Source organism: Amphiprion ocellaris, chromosome 22 (genome assembly GCF_022539595.1).
Source record: "Amphiprion ocellaris isolate individual 3 ecotype Okinawa chromosome 22, ASM2253959v1, whole genome shotgun sequence".
NCBI lineage: Eukaryota > Metazoa > Chordata > Actinopteri > Pomacentridae > Amphiprion > Amphiprion ocellaris.
The window spans coordinates 14,871,060-14,889,278 of NC_072787.1; the positions used below are offsets into that span (position 1 = coordinate 14,871,060).

The 18,219-nt window shown below is 39.5% G+C and overlaps 1 protein-coding gene across 2 annotated transcripts in view; it reads right to left on the minus strand.

The window, feature by feature from the left end:
• Nucleotides 1–5,738: 5,738 nt before the first annotated feature.
• The window catches only part of c22h8orf34 (chromosome 22 C8orf34 homolog), a 63,075-nt gene continuing 50,594 nt past the window's right edge, over nt 5,739–18,219 (minus strand). For both annotated transcript variants that reach the window (XM_035950892.2, XM_023276150.3), the window contains exons 11-15: nt 17,158–17,284; nt 12,932–13,422; nt 10,991–11,087; nt 7,008–7,046; nt 5,739–6,208 (exon numbers count right to left, since the gene is read on the minus strand). In XM_035950892.2, coding sequence (XP_035806785.2) covers nt 6,201–6,208; nt 7,008–7,046; nt 10,991–11,087; nt 12,932–13,422; nt 17,158–17,284 — 762 coding nt within the window. In that variant the 3' untranslated portion in view covers nt 5,739–6,200. The remainder of the gene's footprint in view (nt 6,209–7,007; nt 7,047–10,990; nt 11,088–12,931; nt 13,423–17,157; nt 17,285–18,219) is intronic.

Here is an 18,219-nt window from a genome sequence, read left to right on the forward strand (position 1 = left end):
AAGATCTCAAGGCTGCTTGGTCGTGGTCTTTCTGGCCCTGCTCCAGAACGCCTTCATCAACTACGTCTTCTTTTGAAGAGGCCCTCAGATGCTGCAATCTCTGACCTTAAGGAGGAACTGCTACTTTCACTCTGTAACGAGACCGCAGTTATTTTAAAGACCCAGCTCCTGGCGGCTTTGAGTGAAAGTTTAACACCCATCAGAACGGAACTACAGACAGTTAAATCTGAGCTGCTGGGTCAGTATTTCAAACATCAAGTCCAACCCGGCTGCCCTAAAGCACGCTGTGGGTGAAACAGAAACTTCACTCTCCACATCACCGACGACATCGTCACACTCCAAAGCAGAGCACCTGTCTGCTGAACTTTTAAAAGTGGACTATAAATGTGAAGAATGTGAGCAGCAGCAGACTGTGAGCAGCGGAACAGATGTGATCAGAAAGAAGTCACTTTCTTTTTTCTTTTCTTTCTGGTTGACTTGATGCTGTCAGATGCAGATGTTGGAGCTGATTCTGATCTTTCAGGATAAAAAGCTGCTCTTCCTTCACAGACTTTTCAGGAAATTATTCTCTTAGGTTTTCTCTGCTATTTATATTTTTATTATCTGTGATTATTTCATTATTTCTTTATTGTAAAAATAAAGTTTGAGGCATAAAGACTCATTTAGTTATTTTAATCCTGAAATCTTTGATGTAGCAGAACTAAACTTCCATTTTCCTTCTTGTACTTCTGATACTAGAACTAAACGTATCTTCAACACGGATCATCTGCTTTTAATGAATCAGCAGCAACATCACAACAACAAATGAGACAATTTTCAACAAATTAATGAAACTGATGTCATTTAAAACTATCAGAGTCTGTTTTAGTGTCAAATTAAAGCTGATTACTGACAACTAGAACATTAACGTTACTGTTTTAATCACATTTAAGTTTCCTGAACGTTACATTAATGTCAACCAGCCACAGTTTTATGAACTTAATGAACCACATTACAGGAACACAACACACTTCAGCTGTTTACATGAAACTCAACACATTAGCTTGATGCTACGTTAGCTTTAATCAGGCTACGACTGAGCAGCTAGCTCGGTTAGCATCGCTAACATTAAAGCTAATATTTACTATGCTAACTTTCTTCTCTGGTCAACACACACTGAAACAAACTCCACCAACATCTGGAGTGCATGGCACACATTACATCTGACACTAAAGCTGCATATAAAGTGCGTTAAAAGCGGCACCGATACGAAAATAAACATTTACTTACCGAACTATCAGAGTCCTTTCAGTGTCTGCTGGTTGAATCAGCCGAACGTAGAAAACTGGTTAAAACAAGCCAACGGGCAGGAAAACTGTCTGTGGAAAATGTTGTGCTGCTCCACCGATAAATAAACCAACAGTTATTATATCAGAATTAATCCAAACGGTGAGCAGAGTCTCTGATGCCTCCTCCATAGGACCTGTCAATCATTCCAGACCGGACTGTCAATCAAGTAGTCCCGCCCCTTGGCTTCGCAAAACTTTAACGCTCTATTAAAAAAAATCAATATTGATTTATTTGAAGATCGGCCACCTGATCTCTCATTTTGAACATGAAAACTAACGAAAAAAAAATGTATATACAGTCTATGCACCCTACTCTGTTTGGCTCCACACTTGCTGATGACCACTTCCGGTCTCAGAAAATGAAAAAACGGACCTTTTTCGTTTCTGTCTCTTACTGATTTTACGTTCTTGTTATTCTAAATAGTAAACAAAAATCAAAGCATTTAAAAAAAAAAAATCGTATATCCCCTTTTCGATCATGAAAAGGAAAAACGCCTTGTATTTCAATTTTAATTTTTGTATTTTAAAACGAAAATCAAATAACCACTCGTTGTTTTTTTTTTTCAATGCCCGTTTCAGAAGGAAAATCCAATTACCAGATCCGTACAGGGACCTTTAATCAGTGAATATAGATTTAGGTAATCTGTCAGTTTAGATCTATCTATCTATCTATCTATCTATCTATCTATCTATCTATCTATCTATCTATCTATCTATCTATCTATCTATCTATCTATCTATCTATCTATCTATCTATCTATCTACATAAATATATAAACAAATTATTTTGTTTTCATTGTTTTTACTTATGTACCTTCCTTAAATAACAAAGAGGGGGAAAAATTATTTCCTGTAAAAATTAAGTGTAGAAAATGTATTTTAATTTTATAGTAAGGTTTCGCCCAAAATCAAAATCCAGGATACTCAGTGCTTCACAAGATAGCACAATAAAACAGAAAAGGCAAAAAATTCTCAAGGTTTAAAAGACTGACACAAACACAGTTTAGTGTATAGAAGCTAAAGGCATTTTCAAATGAAAGAAAAGACATTTTGAGATCAATTAAAACTCATGTAAAATCCAGAGAGGCTCTCTGATAAAGGTATGTTTTATGAAGGGGCACAAAAGAGGTCACTGACTCGGCTGACTTGATTTCTTCGGGCAGATTGTCCTGAAGCCTCAAACCTCTGACCGCAAACACTAGAGCAGACAAGAAAAGGTCTGACCAAAGATTTGCATATTGATCTCATTCTGTACAGTCTGAAATTGATCAATCAGTCTTTGATTGCACCAGGTAAATAAAGCAGTTATAGTAATCCAGGCATGATGAGATAAAAGTGTGCAAAATGGCCCGTGTTTCTATAAAACTAAATATAGATTGTATTTTTGAAACATTTCTAAGAATTGCTATTTCTAAGAATAATAAACATAACAAATCTCATGATATGTCATTAGCATAGCAGTGGTTAAGGCTGCACTCTTCCTCTAAAGTCTAATGACACCCAGATCTGTTCAACATTTTAGATATTATATGTGGGACTGAAATCCGAAGTAAGTGTTTCTTTCTTTATGTTCCTTATTAATCATCAGCTTCAGGAATACTAAGAGGTTAGCAAAATACATTCTCGAGACTGAGGTAATAGTACACCCACCGTTCCAGTGGTGCAGAACCGTTCAGTGCTGGCTGTGAACATGAAGTAGTCAGTGCTGTCAGCGAGATGTGAACTCACGATCTGCTCTGCAAACAATGACACAAGTCAGACTTTTATTGTTTATTTTTGCTTTTACTGCAACTAGGAAGGTTTATTCCTACGAATTTCAGAAAACAAAGGAAATTGCTTTAAGAGGAAAACTCCTACTGCGGCTTCAAATTGCAGCACAGAGCAACATTTTAACTTACATGCTGATGGAAGACTTGGAGAAATAAACAGTTAAAGAACAGTGGAAGTTGATTTGATTAGTTCTGTGAGAAGAGGCAGTTTACTTCAATGAACACGCAAAACAAAATCCAGATTGCTGATTATGTTTTAAATTAGAGATACCATAAAAAGCCGCCCCACAAACCTCCCTGGGTGACTCTGCTGGGGAGTCCTCACAGAAAGGGTTTAGCATGAAGCTTCTCTATAATTATACAGAATGTAGCTGGAGTGTAAGATGAAGTATAGTGTAAGACATTTACTCAGATTTCTTTCTTGTCATATAAAATCTAAAGGAATGTATCTAGAATGGTGTAGCCAAGTTGCCTGCAGAAGACAGAAGGTGGCAATTTATCTCAGGAAAAGGAGAAATTGTTACAGGAAATGAGAATATTTAATTTCCAACATGAGATTTACATATATTCTAGGGTCTATTTCTCACCCAGTATCACAGGACTCAATGTTCCAAAACAAACACTCTCTTCATAGTCTAGAGCCCAGGCTTTCTATCACACCTATATACTACCACATGACACATTCTCATCATACTGAAACATTTCAAACAACAAATGACACTGACTGTATATGCCTTCAAAGCATACCTCCCATCCAGCATAGATTTATTTGTGTCAGGATGAATCCCAGTCTGTTCAACTGTAAATTAAGACCTAGGTCAGTCTGCTGACCATTGATGGTGGTCCGGATCTCCCAGTAAGTACAGTGATGTCTGCCGCTATTCCTGGGTGGCCTTTACAGTTGCTTTGAATGGGCTCGGTGTATAAAGCCTCCTCAGTACACATGCTTTAAGAAGATACTGGGGGTTTCATATTCCAAAGAGATGGTATTAATGATATGAAACGTGATCTCTCTGACTCCTAGCATGACATATGTAACTGATATTGCACAGCTTTAAGTAAATGATTGTATATGTGCAGCATAATATTAACAATCACAGTCATCTTTAATAGTAAATGAAGCCATATATCTCCAGTCTGACACTATATATATATATATATGTATATATATACATATATATCAGTACTTGTCCCACCATTTCATCTAAATAACCTTTGGCATACTGAGACATTTGCAGATGCATAAAGTTAGTGCTGTGGGAGAGAGTGCTGTCTTTTAGTGACATTTGCGGCAGTAATTGAAGTCTACATCTCCCAAATTGTTTTGCCTTATTCCAAAGCGCCTCAGCGCCTTGATATTTGGCTGACATACCAAATGAAAGACTGGAGGAGACATATGAACTCAGAGAAAATATTGATAGTATAAACGAAGTTTACATGTTGGTGATCTGTGGAACAAGAACAGATGGAAATCATAGTCCCCAGTGCTTTCCAACTTAGTGAAAATGGAATATGAAATATGAAAATTGTAATATGTGATGCGAGACATTTCCCTTTTCTGACAGGAAAAATATTGTTTATAGTGTTATAAAGATTATATCAAGGGGCGGCTGTGACTCAATTATGCCACGTCTTGAAATTCTTCCACACATCTTTGAAAACCACATCCCTCCAATGAGCACACAATGTGCTAAAATACATGGTATATTAACCCACATACCAGTTTTACAGGATGGGGTTCTAAGTGATTAGTCTCCTCACACATCCTTTTACAGGAATCAGCCCTGGAGAAATGAGACGGGAGATCTAAGTAGTTTGTTGACCACATCCCGAGGGGCAGTCTCAGAAGCTGGCATGGCCGGGGTGTGCCTCACCGCAGAACTCAGTGGGGTTTGAATGGAGGGATCAGACTGTGTCAGACTGTGTCCATGGCACATGTGTCTCTGGAGCTGACGTCGCCTGTGTAACTCTCAGACAACCACAGTTTAACCAACACGTGCCCAGGCAAACACACAGGCACACTGTAGTCATGGTCAGAACAGACTTGTATGTCTCTGTCAGCAGAATAAGGAACACAAAGTTAGATGGTTCATGTAGCCAGGAAAGACTGGATTGAACCAGTACCTCATTATGACAGCTTCGGTCATTTCCAAAACAACTTTGGTGTGTTGAGTGAGGAGAATTTAAAGTTTGACTTAAACTCCTTTTTTAGTGGTTGGATGTGGAAATTCAAAGACTCTAAAAAGAACAGGGAGGAAAAAACAAGGTGTGACACACTGAGAGGAGAAGGAAGTACTCAGATGCTGTACTTAAATAAAAGTTCCTATGCTACATAGCAGAAATACTTTCTTGCAAGCAAAAGTCTTGCGTACTTCCTATACTTCAGTAAAAATATAAAAGTATCAGCTTCTAAACATATTATAACTAGAAATGTATTAATACTTTACTACTCGCTTTCATGTTGTAAATTTCCCTTTGGGGATTAATATGTTTTTTGTTTTCGATTTTGTATTTTTGAACAGTATAGTAGGAAATACGTAAGAAAAGTACAAAAAAAACTTAAAATTGTACTGAAGTACAGTGCTTGAGTAAGTATACTTTCCATTACAGGATACCTTAAACTCAAAAACAGAACAACAAGTGCACCAAATCATTTTAATTAGGATAACAGCATTCCATGTATTCCCTCCAACAACTTGCGTATTTGCTATCTGAAAAACACTAAATCTTTTAACAGTGCATGTCAATAAACAGTTTCCTAACATGAGTGTGCTGCCCTCACAAGGTGAATATGCACTAGGCCTAGAAAAAGAGTCTATGAACAACAAAATGCATCTGTTTTCTGGACTCTGTGTAGAAGTTCAATCGCATGCTATAGAGCAACCAAAAATAAATGGCATATTCCATACTCTCAAGTAATGTTTTCACATTTTTATCATACAGTTACAGTACAATGTCTATGAAATATCTGTGAAAAAAGTATACAATCTTGTTTTTTTTTCATTCATCTGAATTATAAAAATAATTGTCTGTGTACACATATTCAAAATGTCCAGTGGTTTGCATAATAGTTTGATTGGATCAGTGTCTCTGGTCTTCATCACTATAGGCCTGTGAAAAATGAAAAGACAAAAACATCAGTCTCCTAGAAACCAGAATCAGACACATTTAACCGCTAATAAGAATAATAACCGAGGCAATTACTATGAAACAGCCATTTAATATTTGAACATGTCATAGACAAACATGAGGTGGAAAATCAGGCGTGGAGCTGCCCGGTGGAGGTTCCAATGACCATATTTCACAATATGGAAGAGTTCTGGGAGAGCTATGAGTTTGGTTGCCGTGGCAATGCTCTGGCCTCTCTGATAGCCAAGCAGCAGCAGCAGCAGCCGGCTCTCAGATCTCCCTCCAGACTGGCACAGTGACACTGGGAACTGTGGGCACCTCCGGAGCCACAAGAAGGAGAACCGCAGACAACCTCAAACCAGACAGACTTTCTCCCTTCACCCAAATGTTGATGCTGTGAGTTGACGCTGTCTGCTGCGTGTAAACTCAGAACCCGAGTGACTTAATGGAACTGGGCAACAGTGTTCCCGTCTCCACACACAGGCAGCCTCCACCAATCACATTTCAGAGCCACTGTGCCCTCCATTTAGCCTGTGACGGTAATTGAATGGATCATAAATGAAGGTGGAGGCTTCTGCAGTAAGTCAGCCGTTGGTAGTTATTTGGGTAACATGTTGTGGCTCTACAAATGAGGTCACTGACAGACACTGAGGCTCTCTAAATTCGAGGCGGTTGCTTACAATAGCAGAAATCTTTCTTGGTTTTTGGTGGCACAGTTGATACAATCCATTAGTGAGAGAGTGTGTCTATGTAGGTTTTTGTTTTTTGTTCAGATTCTCACCTGAAAACACAGATCTCTTATTGGCATCTCGTGACCCACCTTTGGGGGAAAAAAAGAAAACAAACACAGAAAATGTGTCACGTAGGGCCACATGATGACTTTTATAAAAAAAAAAAAATATTCAATACTTTGGAGAACAGACTTATTTACTTTCTTGCTAAAAATTGTATGAAAAGAACAATTCTGTCCTATTCATTGTTTTTGTTAGTTGTGACACTATGGCTAGCAGTTGGATTGCTTGGCTTCGTGCAAAGACTGAAAATAAGGGTGAAACAGTTTGCCTAGCAGCACATTTTATGCTTTAGTGTTTGTATGGAAACAACAAACATGATATAACTGGTTAGTCGGGGAGCTTTAGAGTTGCTAAGAGACAAATATTGTTACTTAGATTAAAAGATTGCAGCTCCATATTTGACAGACAAGTATGAGTAGTATCAATGTCCTCATGTAACTCCCAGCAAGACAGAAAATAAGCGTATCATTGGGCTGATTCTGAACTAAGCACGTTATACTCTGAATCTAATCTAAAACACTGCATTTTCAAGCTTCTTTTACAGATTGCAATCAGTGTGCAGGCTCAAATAGTCAACATAACGACTATCGCCTGTGTTACTGCCTTTATCAATTTGCAGTTATTGGCAGATAAATAATACAGACCATCTCTAAACACTGCATATTCTGAATCCAAATGTATAGTAAACAAATCTGCCACAGCATTAAAACCACTGACAGGTAAAGTGATTGCTGATCATCCCATTACAATGTAATGTTCTGATGGGAAACCTTTGGTTCTGGCATTCAGGTGGATGTTGCTTGTACATGTTTCACCAACTTACATACTTGGTGTGATCCAATATCCATGTTTTCGTACTATGTAGCATGCCAGGAAATACATCATATGACAAAAGCACCACCACGTCCTACTACATCTGGTCGAATTTTGCAGTATGCAAGCCAGAATGCTTTTTTGATCATTCTAACTCACAGTTCTCAGCTATTACATCATGGTGTCTCGCATGAATATACAGAGGTTGGGCCTGCAAGACTCAATGGACTGTTGAGGGTCAAAGCTATGATGAATTGCATGCATACTGCAAGAAACAGTTCAGACAGTGGGAGTATGTACTTAACCACAAAGAAAGAGTATACCATTTGCAAGACAGCCATTGCTGCAGACTGCACCTGCCACGCTGTAAAAAATCCCTGTCTGATCAGGTACCAGAATAAACTTGATCTACAAAGACCCCACCCAGCCACTCACTGAACCTAAAGGATCTGCTGTCAGATACCATAAGACACCCCAGTATGTTCTGTCTCGATGGCCCAACAAATCAGAGCTTTTATGGCAGCACAAGAGGCATCTACACAGTTTTAAGCAAGGGGTTTTAATGTTGTGGCATATAAGTGCATAATATATTCATTTACTTTCACTGTACACATTCTACATGTTGAAGTAATGAATATGTCCACAGGACAGAACCACAATCAGAGCAGACAAAGAGTGTAGAGAAGTGAGAAAAAGGACCGACTTTCATCTCCACTGTGGTATTTGTGGTTGACCCATTGTGGAAGTTTATAGAATAACAGGAAATAGCTATGGATTTTCCATGTTATTTAGCTCTCATTTCAGACACATCTGCTGTGACACTGGGAAGAGGCTGTTACTGCCCCCATGATGTGAACCTCATATTCACAGACCCACATGACAAGTAGTTGGAAATACATTTATCTTACCAGAGAAAACTGAGCAGTCTCATTTCATATAAACTTGTTTGATTGGACGCCGATTCCAATCTGTAGCAGACAATAGAAGATTTCCTTGACTCTTACATTTCTTCCTTTGTTTGTAGTTTATCGTTTTTTCAAATCTGATGGAACCAACTGAATGTTTGGTTGCCAGTATGCTGTACTTTTTAACAGATCAAAAAATTACCCCGGAAAACATTGAGAAATCTGATTAAGGGGGCAAAAGTGCTCTCTGAAAACAATTTTAATGTCTTACCCTGACTAATACAATCACTCACATGCACACACACACACACACACACACACACAGAGACATACAAACCATATTTCAGTGCACAGTCCTATGGGCCCCCTCGCACGCCAGAAAGTGCTTTGTCACGTCTTGTGGCTGTTGGGTCTCTTTTTCTCTGTCAGCTTCTCTCTCCCTTGTCTGAGCCACGTCTAATTCAATATGTGGTTCATATCCTTTCTCAGCATGCCATTACCATTGCCAAGGCTTAGAGCTGGCCCCCAGGGGCTATTAGGAAAACGTATCCATTTATTGTGCAAGATACACATTTGGCAAAACAACGACCCTCTAGAGGAGCTAGTCAGAGGGGTTATGTTTCCATGTGACAGCCATTCGCATGCTTGATCTTTTGTTGACTGGAATTCTTATTGCATAACGTCAGTGAAAGCTGTCTGTTGGTGTCCCACAGACACTTAATTTTCAGTGTGAGTAGCTGATGGTGATTCTTTGTTTTACAGAAGAAAAAGGGGCAAAGTTAATTTGAGAACATTTCCAAATTTACTGCATACACAATTTTTTGTCTCATTTGTAAATTAACTTCAGAGTTTGGATTTTCGGCTCAGTAGTTCCAAGACCTAATTGCATCTATGTCAGTCTGTCTGAAAGGTTGTTGGTCCGTCTGTCCGTCCAGCATGTTGGTCCAGACAAATAGTAGTACAAATCAGAGAACTATAAGATTTGTTTTTGGAATTTGATCAAGTCATAATTTCCTCTTGACAAACATGTTGGTACTGCAAAAACTAAGGAACAGATCCATATTCCACTCCATAGAATATGTGTGGATTTTCAAAGACAAATAATCATAATGCTTTTATTGACCCATTATTGCTCACATTCAGTTTCCCCAGAGGATGACCCTTTCCCATTTAACACTGCATAAGCTTTGAGTCATTTAATTTATTGTCATATAATCTGCGGAGAAAATTCCTGCTTCCAAGGAGATAAATCCTGTTGGTTTTACTGATTCTATGGACATTTTTTTCAGTCCCACCATCAGGTGTTACACTTTAAGAAGTTGAAAGTCTAAGGCTCCAAGAACAGTCATATTCTGAGTGTGCTGTTTGCTCTGTCCAAAATACGAGCCTAGCCCACACAGTAGGCTCTAAAACTACATGCTCTGCAGAATTATGCAACGTTTACTTAAGTTATGTTTTCATTTAGAGCAGCTGCAGTAGTAAATTCTTAGCAATGTCTCAAAGGATCTGGGAAGTTTAGCCATATGTTAACCAATGCTAAGACATCCTATATTTGACATACGTTTCTTAGTGGATCACAGCGAATTGAAAACTACTCAGTTTCATTCTGGCGAGTTTCTTACTATCAGACCAGACTGCAACATACATTCACTTGATTTATGGACCAGAACACTCAAGGAGGTCTGATCTAATTCTGTCACATTCAAAGCCAGAGTAATATTCTTTGCTGTATCACAGCCAGATCATTAATACGACTGGATTTATGACAATAAAGCCAGAACCGTTCATGTCTATAGATGGAGATATATCTTTAACATGATGCCAGGAAAGGAAATTTTACATGTCAACGTTCCCCGCTTTCAGAACCGCTCCAGGGTTTCACCCAACGGTGAAATATGGAAATTTTCACGTGGCAGCCTTTGGGCTCCATCTAAAAATTTTATAAGGAATACTTTACTATGGCCATTTTAATGCAGTAGTAATTCATTGCAGTAAAGCAACATTACAGTAATGAAATGAACCTCACGTCTTACAAAGAAAAAAATAAGCTGTTGGAAGGTAAAAACATTAGTGGAGCAGATTTGTGGATTTAACTGTGAGGCTTTGACACACTCCCTGTAATGGTACTAAATTTTCGATGTTTGCCCTCCCTTCAATCGGGAACATGAATTAGAAGATGATAAACAATCGAACGCAGAGTTTAAAAAAGATACAAAAGACAGAAGGAAGGAAGAGCTAGTTAGGTCACTCACTCTTATCCTGTTCAGGAGGCTCCAGGATGTCACTGTCTGTGTCACTGGGAATATGCCAAGGCTGCCTGATGGCCTGTAACTGCTGGTAAAACTCATCCTAAAATGGAAAATAGAACAGACCAGAACAGACATTAGGAAAGATGGCCATAATTTATACTCTGCAGATAATGGACAGAAGAAAACAGAGATGGAAAACAAGATTAGGAAGCAGACCAGCCTGCCTTTTTAGCCATCAGTGCATTTATAGTGCATGCCGTTTTCAAGGTCTTGAAGTGAATGAGTCAAAAACATGTTGAGAAATAGGTCTTCAGAAGCAACATCAAATCTAAACAAATCTAAATAATGCCTTCACGTATGTTCCCTTCGTTGTATATAAGTCCCTAATGGTATATTTACGCTGAAAGTTGCAAGTGGCCCCGTGAAAACGAGTAAAGGGTCAAAAAACTCAAGTCCACCAAATTCCTAACTGAACTCACAGTTACAAGAACAGTCACTAACTGACACATCCACAAATACACAACATTACAAAATCAGTTTGATCACTATATACACTGAAAGCTCTCAGGGATTAATGTTTTTAAACAAATGACCCAAAAAATTGTCTTATGTCATATTTAGGTGTTGAAATGACAGTTTAACTGACTATACAAGTAAAAGAAGACAAGGAGAACATCTTTTATAGTCTTTCTTTCCAGTTCATCCAGTATTTTAAAAGGTTCAGGATTCCCTCACTCTGTACCCAGGCCTCACTTTGAGACTTCAGTCCTTCTTCAGGGGACCAGGTGGCCTCAATAAAAGCGGACTGGGTGCACTAGTGTTTTGGATAATGTCACTATAGGTGTCAACTGGCGTAACTGTCAAAAAATATACAAAGGGACTATAAAGTTCCAGCCCACTATTAATAAAGCCTTCAAGAAAGTCTCATATTTAACAGCGCTGCTGTTAAGTAGATCATGAAAGGAATATAAGAAAGAAATCCCCTTTTATGCCAGACTCATTTTTCCACAGTGAAATGACATCCTACTGTACAGACCTCCACGACTCTCCACTAAACCCCACACGAAGTGCGTGTGTGTTTGTGAGGATATGCACATGTGTGACATTGGTGCGTTCTGGTGCTCTCACTCGTAATCTTTCTGCATAAAGCCTCTCATGTTCTACACACAGCTGTATGTTTGTTTGAACACTCAGACACTCTAAAAATACTGAAACATGACAATAAAGTTGAAGTTATTGTCAAGTCCATGACCCAAAGTTTAAGACATTTTTATTCCATGTTTTACACAGTGTGGGCATATTGATCTATTTCACTGCTTGATCAAGCTGTAAAATACAATGTAAAAATGGATGCTGGATCATGGCTGCAGAAGATGCTGTTTCCATTGCAGAAATATTTGGTATTGCTTATTTGCTTTCTTGCCAAGTGGATGAGAAGATCTTTTCCATTCATCTGACTGTCTGTTTAACTGTTGATTACTGTGAAACTATAGCCACGAGACGGTTAGCTTAGCTTCTGGTAAGGCTCAGTAGCAGGAGTAAACAGCCAGACTGGGTTTGCATATAGGTGAAAACAATACGCAGAAGTATAAGAACAACAATATGTAGTATTATATGCAGGATTTTTTTTGTCTGTGCGGCACAGTAACTTTCTGGAGTCTTTCCGTGACTGATGACACACAGCAAAAAAGTTGGATTTTTAGACTTTCACTCATTTTCTGCACAGGTTTTGGGAGAGTGTGTTAACTGGTGAATTTTAAAGATGTTTTAAAGCCATTGAAGCTGCTTCTTTGTGGGAAACAACACAGTTTATAAAGGGAATGCTGACACGATGCAACACTACATCCCCCTCATTGATCATTTTTCTAAGCCAAAACAGTGCATGACTGCTGATCTGACTTTTGAACGGAGCAGGAAATTCTGTGTTTCAGTCTGGGGTCTTACCTCAGACAGATAGGCCCGTAGGCTGGCTCCGAGGCTGTCTGTAGTGCTTAGTCCTGGAGGGGTGAGCAGCGGTCGGGGATGTGTCGGCTGACTTGTGGGCGTCACTGGGCGGCTCCGTGACCGCCTGAAGGTCACCTCTTTATGAGATCCGGGGTTGAAATTGGAGCGTGTCAGTAAACTATTCGGGGTCAGGGGCCTGCTGGGTGTTCTAGGGGTTTGAGTCCTGCTCCCGGGGTTGCTGGGAGATTGAGTCCGACCCATGACCAAGGAGGTGGGCTTGGGGCTTAGCAAAGGGAGGCCTATACCAGAAGATTTACCCGAGAGGCTGCTAGCTGGAGACTGGGGCCTGGAGACGAGGCTGGGGAGAGGGAGCGTGTCAGGTAGCGTTCTGTGGCGTAGAGGAGTGTGCAGAAGACTACTGTGCGGATTGTTGGTGCTCCGAGAGGTCATTTTGCCTACTTCTGCCAGCTTGGCCAAGTCCTTTTCAACCTCTGGAGAGAAAAGGGAGATAATTTAAGTCAACATCCAAATATCAAACTTGAAGGAGTTTAATTGGCTTCCTATTTAAATTAAAATGGCAAGACTTGAATTAAGTTTTTATAAGTACATGATAATGTCTGTTACATCTTAAAAGAAATCCCAAACAACTCTATTAAAAGCACCTCTAAGATTCCAACATAAAGGCAGGCTTATATTTGATTATTATTCAGAGGCAGTGCTATGAGGCTAGTGTGCGTCCTACTAGGCTGATGATTCACAAACTTTACTGAGCATTAAAGTGGGCGAGACTGCTCAGTTTAATCCCTCTTCTGGGCAATGATGACAATATTTATAGACCTTGTAAACTGTGGTCAGTCCAGCTTCCTCTGTCAGAAAAAGTCCCAAGTTGATATACATAAGGTAATATCTTTTTCCCTGTTCCTGACAAAAACACATTTGTTTGCTGCACTGGTAGTCTCAAAAACATTTTTTGTTTGTAAAAGAAGTGACGCTGCCAACTCCTGTGATCAACATCTGGGTCATTTTTTCCATGTTTTATGTTTTTGTTAAGAATCTTGGCAATAGGTATTCAACAAAGCAGTCTGGGAGTTATCATTTGAGAGGCATAATTTTAAGAATGACTCATCACAAATGAGTATTTTGGGAAAACTGTACATGTGTGACATTACGCAAGTAAGCATGACAGGCATTTCACAGACCTTAACTTGCATGTTTTAAGGAAAAGGGTGTTTTGCATCTTTGCACACAACATTTTTTCATGTAAATATATAAAACGCATGCTTCTGTTCACTTAAAAATATCCATTTAGTTTGCAGAGCAGAAAATCTCCACAGTACTTCCCTCAGTTCAGCTTTCGGACATTCACTTTGGAAGATTTGGTTTGTGTAAAATCTATTCCAGACTGTTTTGTGTATCATCCTTGGGGAAGCAAATACATGTAATTCTTTGACATGCGTAATTAGATTGTTGTTTCTGTTCTTGAGCAGCTCGGATTCATAGACGTCAGCCTTCACGGTGAGATACAATGCAGAGCACAACCTTAGTGCCTTTCCCATGTGTTCAGTAACCTGCATGACATTGTGTCTGTGTTGCTTTAACCCTAACACATTCAACACATGGGATATTCCTAAATAACAGAAGAGGAAAATCAAGTTACCGCTTTGCCTTTTCGGTGTTCTGACAAAAAGCTAACTCTGTAGGCTGTTCAGGGCATATCATGACATCAGCTTTTGGCATGTCTGCTGTATGTAACTGTGCTAACCATAATGAAGCATTATTATTAGGTTGCTAGGCTGCACAAACAGCTATATCATGACCGCAAAATTAAAAATTAAATCAGCAAATACCTCTGGATGTTAGTGAAATAAATGGTGTAAAATGAAGGTCCACAAATGATGACTTCCCAGTTTACATCCTTAACCACCCACACTATATCCACACCGACTGGTGTTAGTATTATTATATCATGTTGTAAACAGGATATGTTCACAAGTAATCAGTTCCCATGAAGCTGATATTTTCATCTCAAGTTATTTACCAGTGTAATGATAAACACCACATGTTTTTGTTGTGAAAGTCTGTCTTCCTTCCGTAAATGGTTGCTCCACTCATGATTTTATTGTAAACCGGTTGCTTCCTCTGAGTTCCTGGCAGTAAAGGTTAGCCTATCAGAAGCAGTTACACTTCTGAATTCTGTGTAGTTGACTCTGTTGAACACAGAATTATTATAAGCTATCTCGGAGACACTGATACATAATGACAGTTCCTAGGGATCAAAGACGTAACATAAAAATCCATATGGCATGAACCTTTGATAGCCAAGTTCTGATCCCAAATTTGAGTAATAAGGGCAGGAAAAAGAAAGAGGGGAGAAAATGAGATACAGAAAGACAGGGAGAAGGAGACAAAAAGAAATAGAAACAGATCTAATCTATTAAAGCCTTTGATCAAGAAACAGTTGCACGTGGTGAGAGAGTAAATGGCCATGGCACGCAACATAACATTCAGAACTCATGCGATCTTTATTGGGTCCCTCCGCTGAAAGTAAACAAGCGCACTAATGACATATCATTTGTCTTCAGGCTTACTGCTCGCCTGAATGAATCAAAAATACCACCCATTGTCCTTGGATGGATAAATAAAGTACAAATATGGGCAGTAACTAACTAGAACTCAGCATGGATAGCCAATACTTCAGTGCAGATAAAAAGGTACTTGAAATCAAAACTCGGCATCAAAGTCTTTGAAAGATTCTTGGCCTTATTTCCTTTCTGTGTCTGGCTCCAAATCAGGAAACTTTTCAATTTTAATTTATCACTGATGCACTGAGCCATTTGGATTGTTTAGTAAAATGGAAAAAGAGGTTGCTCATACTCCCAAAGCACAATATAGCAGGAATGATACGGAATTTTTTTTTTTTTTTTTTAAATCCATACTTAGGTAAAACTGCTTTAAAATAAACTACACTTCGGTGACAGTTTCAGTGAATGGGAATTTCTATGCACATTAGGATGATGAAATTATTCTATCACAAAACACAGACAAAAGGGATCCCACTTCCACTTAATTGGGGTAACAAAGTCAGATGAAAAGTGCGGCTGAGGCTTGTAACATGAAAAGCATTAGCAGCTAATAAAAGCTTGAAAGAGCCGAATTAGCTCGTTGAAAAGGTTCAGTTAAACACCTGGTGGGAGCCTGAATATTCAGTAGCTCAGTGTAAAAGTAGAAATCGATGCCATCTGAAGAACTCCGGGGCAAAAGTTAGTATATTGCTGACTCTAATCTTCTCTTTTTAATGTCTTCTAAGAAACAGCATACTGTTTTATTCTGTATTTAGTGCTGTTGTGCAGATAATTTTAGAGGGTCACTTGAACTGGGACCACAGTTAGGTGATAGAAGTGGTTCACTTAGTTGGATCAGTTTGCTTTAAATGACTCTGGTATATGGAGGCATGTATGAGGCCTTGACACAACGTGACGCTGTCAAACAGAGTGGGAGGACATGCATAAACAAACAAGTGTGTGACACATGATGGTAAATGGCACCGTTCCCTCTGGCCTTCACTCCATACTTTCATCTGATTCATAATACGCACTTGATCTTCATGACAACAAAAGCAGTCTCCGAGTCACCCACAGACGTCACATATATCAAAGATGAGCCTTGGACTACATTGGGAATAATCATTTCCAAATTGCCTCACAAATTCCATTTTGTCAGACAAAATCAGTCTCCAACGCAGTCAGGCTTCGATCAGCTCCAAATGACTCAGCACAGCTCAAGGAGAGTTATTGATTGAACCTGTTGACACTGGAGCTGAGATGAATTCCTGGCATGTGGAAATTATTTTAATTAGCTTTTTTTATTTAGTCGTGACACATTTTAGCAGGAAGATTAGTTTTTAATTAACCAAGAAAATCCTTTGGCCAGTGCATTCCTCAGCTTCTCCCCCTCCCCTTCCTCAAGTGCTATCTAAACCCCTTTAAATAAAGTCTCTATAGTTCAAAGTGTGCATGTGTGTGTGTGTGGTTGTGCATGTCTGCACAGTGCAGACTATGTTTTGTAATCAAAGAAAGTATTTGATCTGACTTACTCATACAATCCATCATTAAAGCCAGTAACTCGTACGCAGACTGACTCGCATACTGTATGCACAAAGCCACAGCTCATGCATGTCACATAAAAACACACATAGAAAACACACAAACGTACACAGAAGTGCCTACCAGCGAGCTGCTTGCCCATGTTCTCCAGCTCTTTAGAAAAGAGGGAGTCGCCCAGTAGCAGGCCCGTCTGCCCGACAGAACTCCCACCTCTCACAGCCTTCAGATCAGCCTCCCAGACTGCCTGACGCTAGTTAGCAAGGAGAACAGAAAAAGAGAGAAAGTCACATTAGAAGTAAGACCCTTCAATTAACTCTTTATATAATTTTCAGCTATTGCTGGAAATATCTGAGCCATATCTACTGGAAAAAAGATGCAATTATTATTTTATGGGCTTTAGAAAAACACAAGAAACCACAGCAAGTGCAGATGAAAGCGTACAGCATGGAGTGCACTCTGTTAAGTGAATGCGGGGCGCGAGACAGTCAGTAGTGGTTCAGGGCATTTTTGTAGAACTATCAGTAAATCTATAGGAGCTTGTGTGCGCACTAGTCGGCTGGCAAAGAGCCTGGCAGCAGCAAATCCTGCACCAGCAGTTAAGAAGCAATAAATCTGCTATTCTGAGTAGTTCCCGGAGTGCGCACGATATTGGTATTTTATAAAAATAAAGATGATCATATTCCAAAGCATATGAAAGACGAGCTAAAAAAGCAGACTGGATCAGTGGATACAGCGGAGTTGCTGTTTTGGCCCGCTTGGCTCCTACCATTCCTGGCCAAGTGTATGATTTGGAGAGGGACCTGTTTGATAGACGGAGCTTTGCCAAGTCCTGTAGTGGCGGCAAGCCTAATCCTCCTATTTATTCCTTTGATAGGACACAAGTGGCCAGATGATTTGTTAAGCCGATGGACCGAGTGCACATGGGCTCCAAGCACAGGTGAGACATAAAATCTGTCAGCCGTAATTCCACCTGCTGTAAGTTGGGTTTACACTAGATAAGTTATGATACCCTCAATGCCAGCACTTACATCATTTGATGTGTTAAGCGTTTAATGAGAGACAGAGCTGACTTGACAAAGTGCTGGCACAGAGGAGGTGGTGGGACATCTGGTAATATACATACAGAGCAGCCTTCCAGCAACAGTCATAGATAATCCTGGAGCGTAGAAGAAAAGTGAGGACACC